General features: G+C 44.1%; 1 protein-coding gene across 1 annotated transcript; it reads right to left on the bottom strand.

The window, feature by feature from the left end:
* Positions 1–285: 285 nt before the first annotated feature.
* On the bottom strand, positions 286–3,121 carry LOC123094176 (histidine-containing phosphotransfer protein 2-like). The gene is made up of 6 exons (XM_044516234.1): positions 2,926–3,121; positions 2,680–2,816; positions 2,516–2,584; positions 1,449–1,520; positions 1,001–1,073; positions 286–611 (listed from the first exon to the last, which is right to left on the bottom strand). The coding sequence occupies exons 1-6, from the start codon at positions 2,983–2,985 to the stop codon at positions 576–578; spliced, it is 447 nt and encodes a 148-aa protein (XP_044372169.1). The 5' UTR covers positions 2,986–3,121; the 3' UTR covers positions 286–575.
* Between the last annotated feature and the right edge of the window lie 10,383 nt (positions 3,122–13,504).

The following is a 13,504-nucleotide window of genomic DNA, read 5'->3' as shown; positions in this document are numbered from 1 at the left end:
CCCGACACCATTTCACACATCGTCCTTCACCATTACCTCCCCTTCCTATTAGTATCTTGTTCGCCCGCAGAGCTAGTTTATTCTCCAGCGATGGTTTTCTGGAGGTTTTAGAGGTGGAGGAGGTCAGCAAGCGACACTCACAATGTACCAACCAACAAAATAATTTAAAAATCAAGCCATGCACTCACTTTAGTGTAGTTTTTGATACCCAACAAACCTTTCCCCTTTTCAAGGAGAGACGTCGCTATTCAAAAAGACGGTAAAGAGACGGGCGAGCCTACAACATATAACAAAACCAATTCACTAGTAAAAGCCCAACCAGGTAGAGAGTTTAAATATTGTATGGAGCGGCAGCCCAACGGACACAACCCGGCTGGTATAGAGTTGATAGAGACATTGACACATGACAACATGTTTTGTTTGAAGACTTGCGAGAATGGTGTTCCTACGCGCGTTGTTTCATAATCGCCCTCCAAAGCCAGACACCTATTGAACATTGTCTACATTGGAGAGAAACATACACCCCATCATGGGAGGGATCACTTGTAGCTATGCTCTTTTTCCTTCCATAGCTACTACTTAGGACCGTAGGTTGCAATCTGCTCCTCCAGCTTCATCAAAAGAAGAACGGGATAATTATTACGACATCTCTAAGGTGCATATTGGTGGCCAAGTCACAAGGTTTCACAAATCATCCATGTTACAAGGTGGTTGATACCATATTCCAGTAATTGGCTAAGTTCAATTTACGCTGAGAAACAAAGAAATTATACTGCTTCGAATTACCTCATATAGCTACTGAATCGTGATGACAATAATTAAGACAGAAACATTTTAGATACCTCAGAAATCAAACAGTATATCTAGATCAATATCAACAGCAACAACAATCAGATCTGGTTCTTTCTTTTTTATCTTAAAGGATCCATGTCCGTTCTTTATATTATGATACTAGTAAGAAGTTGAAAGTCAAAGCAAACATACGCACATAAAGGGCTACCTGCATCATAGCCTCGAACTTGCTTCGCACCTCACAGAACTCACTCCAAGCAAGAGCCAACGCCATGAGGCACCTGGAATAATGCATCATACCACGCAGTCAAATTCTGGACAGAGTGATCGCGTGAACTGAACTAAACAGTGGTTCGGAAATCATAACCCTCTGCTTGGAAAAAAGAACTCCAGCCATCTCAGGTTTAGTCATGCTATAGACATAAGTCTAGAACTAACAAGTTAAAGTAGAATAATCAAAGAGGCATATTTAGATAATGAACCGGGTTGTACCATCACATGGTTGCAAATGAAGTGAACGAGCAGGTTAGTACTATGAGCTAAATATAGTGCCATCAAAAAAGGAAATCAGTCTTCAGGTTTACAATAATGTAAACAATACAGGGTAGGGATAATAATGATTGTGCAAGATATATAATAAGGTACTAAGTACTGACCTTTCTTTGCTTCTTGGCTCATTGAACCGACGGAATTGCATGCCGGATAGGTTCACTTTCTTAGAACCAACACTGATACATACAAAGAAGAGGAAGATCAGGACACAATATATTGTTTGATCCGCGTAACCATACTAGCGATGATAATCACGGTTGTCGACACAATATATTGTTTGATAAACCCAAAAAATAAATAGCATTAGCTAAACGCGGTAGTACTAGACATTTTTATAATACAGCAAAGTTTCACTTGCTGAGCCATCACGTTGGCACGAATATCAACAATTCCATTAGACAGAACACAAGTAAATGGGGCTCTTCTAATTATTGCTATATAACAGCACGATCGACACGGGCCACACGCCCATGACGTGCACACCCCGTGCCAACACATCAGAATAGAAACAACATCAATACAGTACGTGGTTTTTCTAGTAGCGATTGGACAAACCAGAAAAATGACCATTGGTGTTACGTAGAATATAGCAAATCACTGAGACACAAACGTTTGTAGAATCCCAACTCAATTTTTTCTTGCCGGCCTAGAATATTCCATTAGGTAAATAATAGATTCATTACTACTAGAAATGTCCGCAAGACGACAAAGTGTTCCTTGCAGAGCTATAACATTGCCATGGCAGGAATAACGACAAATTCGTGGGTAACGACACAACAAAACTTGGTTGTTATACTTGAGTGTATACGACAACCGCAAACGACACCACGCCGACACACCTGAGGAGAATCCTGAAGAAACCAGAAAAACTACCATTGGCGTTACGCATAATATATAGCAAATGATTAATACCAGGAATCTTTACAACGCGACAAAGTATTCCTCGATCGGCAAGCCATAACTTTTCCGTTGGCATGAATACCGGTACATCCGATAGAAGAAGCACAGCTAAATTCGGCAATTCTACTTGTGGCTACACGACAATGTAGACACCACGAACGGCATGCCCATGACAAACACGTCTGAATCACACGATATGAACGCAACACAGAAACAATCAAATATACAGTTAAAACTGAGCAGGGAAAGAAAGGTTTTATCATCATTATACCTGTAGCTGGACCCCTTGAGCTGACGCACGAGGACGTCCACCATGTCATAGTCCACCACGGGTTGGCTCCTGTGAATCGCAAAGCAGAGAAGACAAGATGGATGAGTAGCCGAGCGAGCCGAGATAACAGAAGTGGAGGAAGAGAGGAGGGATTGGGGGCGGACAGCAGGCCGGCGATGTCGTTGAGGATCCTCTTGGTGTCCTTGATGAAGAGGTTGATCATGTCGGCGACATAGCCCCGGTCTGCCGTGCCATCCTCCTCCATGGACTGCAGTTGGTGGAAATTCTCGTCCAGCATGCCCTAGATGAATCACATCACATGATGAGAAGGCAAAGATAGACTAGTCAGCCAGCCGCCGGAACAACCACACGGCCGAGGTGTATATGGGACGACGAGGGGATGTACTTACCGTGGCGAACATGGATGTGACGAGGGTGTTTAGCCGTGCTCTGAGAGCGGCAGCTGCCATTGTTGAGGAAGTGCTGGAGTGGATCTGGTGGCGGAGCACCTGCTGAAGGGATCCGAAGATGTAGTGGTGGTGAAGGAGTAGCTAGGGGAAGGAAACCTTTATGTGGCCGGATGCACGAGACTCTCCCGCAGAAGCATTTGGCAGCAAGTGCTACGGTACCTCTACTTGCTTGGCCATTAACGATCGAGCTTGGAGCTTTGGAGACGGCATGCATGCGTGCAGTGCATGAATGCAGCTACTGGTTGAGGAGGACAGCTGCAGCCAGATGGTGTGGAGATGGAGTGTAGGGCGTGTTCTTTTGATGGTTCCGTCGTTCGTCTGCGATACTCTTTTTGTACTCTTGTGTGTGTGAACTGTCTGGTAGTCGTGCGTGGCCCCTGCGTGGTTTTTCTTTTCTTTTAAGCACAAAAATGCTTTCTGCGTGGGTTTTGTTGGGTTTAAGATTATATCAGTAGCCTTGCCGAACTTGGGCTATGGGTGAGGGGCTTGGCCTGGCTCACAATACCGCACTATAAGAGCATCTCTAGCAGAACAGATACCGCAAAGTCTGTTAAATTTTCTATCCGCAAAATCATTTTACGTTTCGCCCTAAGACAATTTTGTGGGCAGTTCATCCCCGGCGCAGAATCGATACCGTAAATAGTACCTTAAATTTTAAAACTTAAACTTAAAACATGTTCCTGCTACATAGATAGTCCAGACCTCGCCGGAGTTCATCACACACACGGAGGAACTAAAATTATAATTTTAATCGACTGAGGAACGGCTTCACGTCGAGAATGAACTTGCACGCCAAGCGGTAAAGGGTGTAGGCGAGCTCGTTGTCCACATTCGCCGCCTCGAAGCGTTCGGCGGTGCCCTCTTTGCCAGCCACTAGCGCCTCCTTCGCGGCATGGTGCATGATCTCCGCCTCGTGGAGCTTCTTCGTCGCTGGCCAGAGTTGCTCGGAGCTCATTGAAGTGCTGCCACACGCAGTTGCCGCTGCTGCGTGAGAGGGCGCTGTGGTTTCGTGCCTGCGCCGAGCGCCCAGCTCAACGGCGGGCCGGCTGGAGCTGCCAGCCTCCGCGTCGTGCCGGCCGAGTTTCCAAGTTTGCACGGCAGCGGCGGCCCCCACATCCGCGACCTTCTCTCGACATGATCCACGCTTGAGAGGGAAAAATTGTCAGGATATATGCTCGCCGGAGCTAATAAAAGAAGATGACGAAGGGAAGTGGACTGCGGCGGAGGGGGCGGACCTATCCGACACGGGAACCCTAAAACGCCCCCCTCCCCACACATATAGCGGCGGACGCGGTAGTTTGAGGTCTGCCCGTATACTTTTTACTGGCTAGTGCAAATATACCACTTCTGTTCCGGCCTGAAAATATATGGGCAGGCGATGGGACAGGGTATCTGCTAGAGATGCTCTAAATTACAAGAGATGTCAATTGAACTCGGCGACTATATCGTGCATTAAGCGAGACGGTAGGAAGCCTCACTGAAGGTTCTACAGTAATTGGGCCGGCACACTCGCGCGCGAACAATGTTAAGAAGAGTAGGAAAAGGGGAGAAGCAAGGATTCATCCCTGGTCTCCGGGAGGATCACCAGCGCTGCTAGCAAACCCACCCGCATCCCAACTGGATCCAACCCCACACCAGCGAAGGAGCCTGGGACAGGGGATACCGACGGCTATGGGCCAACAGCCCACACTACCAGTGCCGCATTGGAAGACGTCGTGCAGACATGGCAATGAGCCTCCACAAGCCAAATTTGGCCGTCTAGATTCGGCTAAGGGCACGCCCTGATGCCCGCCACCCCTAACCCGAAATCCCAATAGATCTAAAATGCTAACCGTTGGACCCCCAACACTGTCACGGCTTCGTCGCCGCCAATCTAGGGCCGCCCCAATAGAGGTGCTCCGAGTGACATAGAGGATGGCACCAGACGGCCGTCGGGTCGACCAGACCCAACCATCCTGGCTACCAGCAAACTCCCGGCGACCCCAAAACGGTGAGTACGAAACGGGCCAGAATGGGCCAAAACTGTGAGTGTTGACGACGGACACGTAAACGCACCCCGGGGATCGTCAAACGTGGAAATCGCTCTGTGACCCCAAAACTTTGAGTAATAATGCACGAAACGGACCAAGATCGGCCAAAATTGTGAGTGTTGTTGACCGACACGTAAACGTACACCGGGGTTCATCAATCGTGGAAATCATTCTGGGACCACAAAACAGTGAGTAATAGTCCATGAAACGGCCCTGAATCGGCCAAAACTGCGAGTGTTGATGACCGACACGTAAACGCACACCGGGGTTCCATAATTATGGAAATCACTCCGGGACCCCCAAAAAGTGAGTGATAGATGACAAAAGGAGCCAGAATTGGCCAAAACAGTGATTGTTGATGACCGACACGTAAGCGCACCTTGGGGTTCGACAACCATGGAAATCGCTTTGGGACCCTAAAACGGTGAGTAAGAGTCCACGAAACGGGTCAGAAGCGGCCAAAACCGTGAGTGTTGATGACCGACACGTAAACACACAACGGGGTTTGTTAATCATGGAAATCACTCTGGGACCCCAAGACAGTGAGTAATAGTCCATGATACGGCCAGAATCGGCCAAAACTGCAAGTGGTTATGACCGAGAGGTAAGTGCACCTTGGGGTTCAACAACTATGGAAATCACTTCGGGACAACAAAACTATGAGTAATAGTCCATGAAACGGGTCAGAATGGGCCTAAACTGTAAGTGTTGATGATGGACACGTGAACGCACCCCGAGGATCGTCAATCGTGGAAATCGCTTTGGGACCCCAAAACGCTGAGTAATAGTGCAAGAAACGGACCAGGATCGGCCAAAATTGTGAGTGTTGATGACCGGCACGTAAATCCACACCGGGGTTCGTGAGTCGTGAAAATCACTTCGGGACCCCAAAACTGAGTAATAGTCCACAAAATGGGCCAGAGTCGGTCAAAACTACGAGTGTTGATGATCGACATGTAAGTGCACCTTGGGGTTTAACAACTATGGAAATCGCTTCGAGACCCCAAAACGGTGAGTGTTGGCTAAAACTGTGAGTGTTGATGACCGACACGAAAATGCACCCCGGGGATAGTCAATCGTGGAAATCACACCGGGACCCCAAACAGTGAGTAATAGTCAACGAAACAGACCAGAATCGGTCAAAACAGTGAGTGTTGATGTCCGACACGTAAATGCACACCGGGGTTCCATCATCATGGAAATCACTACGAGACCCCAAAACAGTGAGTAATAGTCCATGAAACGGGCCAGAATCGGCCAAAATTGTGATTGTTGATGACCGACACGTAAGCATACCTTGGGGTTGACAACCATATAAATCGCTTTGGGACCCCAAAACGGTGAGTAATAGTCCATGAAACAGGTCAGAATCGGCCAAAACTGTGAGTGTACATGACCGAGACGTAAACGCAGAACGGGGTTTGTTAATCATGGAAAACACTCCGGGACCCCAAAACAATGAGTAATAGTCCATGAAACGGGCCAGAATCGGCCATAACTGTGAGTGTTGACGACCGACACGTAAGCGCACCTTGGGGTTTCACAAATATGGAAATCGCTTCGGGACCCCAAAACGGTGAGTAATAGTCCCCGAAACGGGCCAAAATCGGGCTAAACTGTGAGTGTTGATGACCGAGACGCAAACACTCCCCGGGTTTGTTAATTATGGAAATCACTCCGGGGCCCCAAAACAGTGAGTAATAGTCCATGAAACGGGATAGAATCGGCCAAAACAGTGAGTGTTAATGACCATCACGTATGCGCAACTTGGGGTTCAACAACTATGGAAATCTCGGGACCGCAGAACGGTGAGTAATTGTCCACTAAACGGCTCTGAATCGACAAAAACCGTGAGTGTTGATGACCGACACGTAAACGCACCCCGGGGTTTGATAATCGTGGAAATCACTCCGGGACCCCAAAACAGTGAGTAATAGTGCATGAAACGGGCCAAAATCGGCCAAAACTGTGATTATTGATGACCGACAGGTAAGTGTACCTTGAGGTTCAACAACCATGGAAATCTCTTTGGGACCCAAAAACAGTGAGTAATATTTCACGAAACGGGTCAGATTCAGCCAAATTTGTGAGTGTTGATGACCGACACATAAACGCACAACGGGGTTTGTTAATCATGGAAATCACTCCGGGACCCCAAAACAGTGAGTAATAGTACATGAAACGGGTCAGAATCAGCGAAAACTGTGAGTGTTGATGACTGATACATCTCCAACGTATCTACTTTTCCAAACACTTTTGCCCTTGTTTTGGACTCTAACTTGCATGATTTGTATGAAACTAACCCGGACTGACGCTTTTTTCAGCAGAACTGCCATGATGTTGGTTTATGTGTAGAAAACAGAAGTTCTCGGAATGTCCTAAAAAATCCACGGAGGCACTTATTGGAAAATATACAAAATACTGGCGAAAGAATCAAGACCAGGGGTCCTACACCCTGTCCACGAGGGTGGGGGGCGCGCCCACTCCCTGGGCACGCCCCCTATCTCGTGGGCCCCCTGAGGCTCCAACGACCTCAACTCCAACTCCACATATTCCGTCTCACGGAGAGAAAAAAATCAGAGAGAAATGTTCATCACGTTTTACGATACGGAGCCGCCACCAAGCCCTAATCTCTCTCGGGAGAGCTGATCTGGAGTCCGTTCGGAGCTTCGGAGAGGGGGATTCATCGCTGTCGTCATCATCAACCATCCTCCATCACCAATTTCATGATGCTCACTTTCGGTGTCAAAACCGGCGGATCTCGGGTCGGGGGTCCCGATCTGTGCGTCTAGGCTGATGGTAACAGGAAGCAAGGGACACAGATGTTTACCCAGGTTCGGGCCCTCTCGATGGAGGTAAAACCCTACTTCCTGCTTGATTAATATTGAAGATATGGGTAGTACAAGAGTAGATCTACCACGAGATCGTAGAGGCTAAACCCTAGGAGCTAGCCTATGATGGTATGATTGTGATTATGATCGGCCTTCTAAGGACCAACCTCTCCAGTTTATATAGACACCGGAGAGGGCTAGGGTTTATATGGAGTCAGTTACAAGGAAGGAAACACAATATCCGGATCGCCAAGCTTGCCTTCCAGGCCAAGGAGAGTTCCATCCGGACATGGGCCGAAGTCTTGAGTCTTGTATCTTCACGCTTCAATAGTCCGGACAATGTATACAGTCCGGCTGTCCGGATACCCCCTTATCCAGGACTCCCTCACTCACCGCCGTGCGTGAGTAATTCCATCATAGGCTTGCTGGACGGTGATAGGTTGGATGAGATTTACCATGTAATCAAGTTAGTTTTGTTAGGGTTTGATCCCTAGTATCCACCATGTTCTGAGATTGATGTTGCTATGACTTTGCTATGCTTAATGCTTGTCACTAGGGCCCGATTGCCATGTTTTCAGATCCGAACCTATTATGTTTTCATGAATATATGTGTGTTCTTGATCCTATCTTGCAAGTCTATAGTCACCTATTATGTGTTATGATCCGACAACCCCGAAGTGACAATAATCGGGATACTTCTCGGTGATGACCGTAGTTTGAGGAGTTCATGTATTCACTAAGTGTTAATGCTTTGTTCCAGTTCTCTATTAAAAGGAGGCCTTAATATCCCTTAGTTTCCGCCAGGACCCCGCTGCCACGGGAGGGTAGGACAAAAGATGGCATGCAAGTTCTTTTCCATAAGCACGTATGACTATATTCGGAATACATGCCTACATTACATTGATGAACTGGAGCTAATTCGGTGTCACCCTATGTTATAGCTATTACATGAGGAATTGCATCCGACATAATTATCCATAACTGATCCAATGCCTACGAGCTTTTCACATCTTGTGTTTCGCTTATTTACTTTTCTGTTTCTATTGTTACAATCACTACAAAACCCAAAAATATTACTTCTGCTACTGTTACCTTTATTATCATACTACTTTGCTGCAGATACTAAGTTATCCAGGTGTGGTTGAATTGACAACTCAACTGCTAATACTCAATAATATTCTTTAGCTCCCCTTGTGTCGAATCAATAAATTTGGGTTGAATACTTTACCCTCGAAAGCTGTTGCGATCCCCTACACTTGTGGGTTATCAAGACTAATTTCTGGCGCCGTTGTCGGGGAGCATAGCTCTATTCTCCATGTCACTTGGGATTTATATCTGCTGATCACTATGAGGAACTTGAAAGACGAAAGAGCCAAGATTTTTCCCTCAACTACGAGGGGAGGTAAGGAACTGCCATTTAGATCTGCACTAGATTCTCCTTCTGTTTTGAGTAAGCTTGCGACACCTAAACCTGCTACTGCTATGAATTCTGATATGTCGCATGTTATTGATGATGCCACTTCTGCTATGCATGATACTTATGATGAAACTACTTCTGTGCGTGATACCACTTTGCCATTAGGTGAATTTCTTGATGAACAACTTGCTAGGGCTAGAGAGAATGAAATTATTGAAGATGCTATTGTTCATGATAGTGATGATGAAAGTTCTCCAAATGATTATGAATTGCATGTTGTTCCTAAGGGTTATGTTATGGAAGAGGAAGCTGCTAGGGCTATCTTTGCTTATAAAGATGGATATGGTCTTAAAAAGTTATTAGCTAAATGGAAGCAGCTGTCTCTTAATGCTAGAATGAAACCTGACCCTACTTTTGCTACTTCACCTATTTGTGTTACTGATAAGGATTATGAATTCTCTGTTGATCCTGAGATTATTACTTTGGTTGAATCTGATCCTTTTTATGGCCTAGAATCTGAAACTGTTGTGGCACATCTTACCAAGTTGAATGATATAGCTACCCTGTTTACTAATGATGAGAAGTCTCGCTATTTTTATATCCTTAAGATATTTCCGTTCTCATTAAAGGGTGATGCTAATAGTTGGTTTAATTCTCTTGCTCCTGGTTGTGTGCGTAGTCCCCAGGATATGATTTATTACTTCTCTGCTAAATATTTCCCTGCTCATAAGAAACAAGCTGCCTTGCGGGAAATATATAATTTTGTGCAAATCAAAGAAGAGAGTCTCCCACAATATCAGGGGAGGCTTCTCCGATTACTTAATGCTTTGCCTGATCATCCTCTTAAGAAAAATGAAATACTCAATATCTTTTATAATGGACTAACTGATGCTTCCAAGGACTACTTGGATAGTTGTGCTGGTTGTGTTTTCAGGGAAAGAACAGTCGACGAAGCTGAATTACTATCGAATAATATGTTTACTAATGAAAATAATTGGACTCTCCCTGAGCCAATTCCTGAGGAAATTCCTGAACCAACTGAGCCAACTCCTGAGCCAATTCCTGAGGAAATTCTTGAACCAATTGAGCCAACTCCTGAGCCTATTCCTAAACCCACTCCAAAGAAGGGAGGTGTTTTATTTCCCAGTCCCGAAGATATGCAAGAGGCAAAGAAATCAATGAAAGAAAAAGGTATAAAAGCTGAAGATGTTAAGAATTTACCACCTATTGAAGAAATACATAGTCTTAATATACCGCTTGTCGACGAACCACATTGTCTTGATAACCTGACATAGGTAGTAAAGGTAAATTCTCTCTATAGATATGATAAAGTTGAAATCCCCTCTACTAAATTTCATAGCCCATGCTTAGATGAATTTGATGACTTTATGGCTAGACAAGAGAGTTTTAATGCTTATGTTGGTAGAGCATTAAAGAATAATGCTTTCGAGATAGGACGCATGAGTGATTATATGGCTAGAGTTAAAGGTGAACTAAAACTCATTAGCAAATATGCTTCTATGGTTGCTACTCAAGCTGAGCAAGTTCTTAAAGCTCAAAATGATTTGCTTGATGAATTAAATAATAAACATGACTTTGCTGTTAGAGTGGCTACTAGAACGGGTAGAATGGCTCAGGAACCTTTGTATCCTGAAGGCCACCCTAAGAGAATCAAGTAAGATTCTCAGAGAAACAATTTAGAGGCACCTAGTTCTTCTAAAAAGAAGAAAAAGAAAGACGATAGAACTTTGCATGCTTCTGGTGAACCTGTTGTAGACACACCTGAGAATCCCAATGATATTTCTATCTCTAATGCTGAAACACAATCAGGTGATGAACATGAACCTAGTGATAATGTTAATGATAATGTTCATGTTGATGCTCAACCTAGCAAAAACAATGAAGTAGAGACTGAACCTCCTGTTGATCTTGATAACCCACAATCAAAGAATCAACATTATGATAAGAGAGATTTTGTTGCTAGGAAGCACGGTAGAGAAAGAGAACCATGGGTTCAGAAACCCATGCCCTTTCCTCCTAAACCATCCAAGACAAAGGATGATGAGGATTTTGAGTGCTTTGCTGAAATGATCAGACCTATTTTCTTACGTATGTGCTTAACTGATATGCTTAAAGTAAATCCTTATGCTAAGTATATGAAGGATATCATTACAAACAAAAGAAAGATACCGGAAGCTGAAATTTCCACCATGCTTGCTAATTATACGTTTAAGGGTGGAATACCAAAGAAACATGGAGATCCGGGAGTACCAACTATGCCATGCTCCATTAAAAGAAATTATGTTAGAACTGCTTTATGTGATCTTGGAGCTGGTGTTAGTGTTATGCCTCTTTCTTTATATTGTAGACTTGAATTGAGTAAGTGGACACCTACTGAAATATCTTTGCAAATGGCTGACAAATCAACTGCTATACTTGTCTGTATTTGTGAGGATGTGCTTGTTGTGGTTGCAAATGTCACTATCTTAACGGACTTTGTTATTCTTGATATTCTCGAGGACGATAGTATGTCGATTATCCTTGGTAGACCTTTTTTGAATACTGCAGGGGCTGTTATTGATTTCAACAAAGGAAATGTCACTTTTCATGTTGATGGTAATGAGCATATGGTACACTTTCTGAGGAAACAACCTCAAGTTCATAGCATCAATTCTATTGGAAAAGTTCCAACTATTATTATTGGAGGTTTTGAATTTCCTCTCCCTACTGTCAAGAAAAAGTATGATATTCTTATTGTTGGGGATGTTCATATCCCTGTTGAGATAACTTAGTGTTATTTGAAATTTCTCCGGTTCCGTGTTATTCAGAATAAGTTTGTTAACAAAACTTGATCAACCTTGTTAGTGGATTCATTTTGATGATCATGAGATGGATGAAACTAGAAGGCACAACTTCCTGTACCCTCTTTTTTACTTTTTGTTATTTAGAATAATTAAAGCAAAAATAGTATTATTCGTCTGTTTTCTGAATTATCCATGCAATAAAAAATATCCCGAAAATAAAAGTGCTCCAAATGCCCTGCAAATTTAGTATGATTTTTTATGGAATATTTGAGGATTTTAGGCACTGAAATAACTACAGGAGGGGCAAGCACCAGGCCACGAGAGTGGAGGGCGTGCCCACCTACCCTGGGCGCCCCCCTGTCTTGTGGGCCCCTGGTGGACCCCCTCCACTTATGCCAGCACCAACACACTCCATCTTCTTCACGAAAAAATCCCCATCCAGCTCAAGCACGAGTTCTAGCTCATTTTGTTGCGATTTTTGATCTCCTTGCTCAAAGCTCCATTCACAAAACTGCTTTGGGAGATTGTTGCTTGGTATGTGACTCCTCCATTGGTCCAATTAGTTTTTGTTCTAGTGCTTTATTCAGTGCAAATTTTTGTTACATAGGTGACCATGTTTTTGAGCTTGCATGTTAAATTTATGAGGTCACAAGTAATTCTAATGCATGATATAGGCTCTAGGCACTTGTAGGAGTAGTTGCTACCAATCTTGTTTAGTTTTATTCACTCTTATTTTGAAGTTGCTAAAATTTCAGAAATTTTCAGAAAATGTTAAGGAGAATTTTGAGGGGCTCTTCTAGCCAAGGCTCTCAGGAAAAACAAGCTAAAGAGAAGGAAAAGGCCAAGTATAACCTTCCTCGCGTAGCGGAAGTACGGCCGTGTGAATGGCCATGCGATAATTTCTTGAAAGAAGCTGGAATTCATGAAGATTTTTATTCTTTGATCGAGAATGCAGGCCTCACCGATTTCCTCCACGACCGGATCGATCAGTATCTCTTACTCACCAATACTGCCATGCAAAACTTTTATTATTATCCTAAGAAGTCACCGCCTTCAGTATCATTTCATTTATATGATGAATTCAGGGAAATGTCTTTACGTAACTTTTGCGCGGTATGTAGGATACCCTTTGAGGGAAAATTAGAGGAACCTAATCGTAAAGATGTGGATGGCTTTATTAACACTATCACTATAGAGGAACCAAAGAAGGGTTTCGATGCGAAAATATCTAGCATAAACTTTCCTGTTTTACGCTACTTTGCCATATTTGCTATTAGATGCTTGATTGGTCGTGGAAATAGTGGAAACTTCAATGTTCCTGATATTATCCTTCTGCACCGTGCCTTGTTTGGAGATAATAGTTTTAGTATGGGTGCCTTCATTGCTAAACGGCTAAGCCTGAATCGTACAAAAGTTCCCATCTTTGGAGGTATCTAT

This window comes from Triticum aestivum, chromosome 4B, assembly GCF_018294505.1.
Source record: "Triticum aestivum cultivar Chinese Spring chromosome 4B, IWGSC CS RefSeq v2.1, whole genome shotgun sequence".
In the NCBI taxonomy this organism is placed as follows: Eukaryota; Viridiplantae; Streptophyta; class Magnoliopsida; order Poales; family Poaceae; genus Triticum; species Triticum aestivum.
This window is presented reverse-complemented; position numbering and strand designations above follow the sequence as displayed.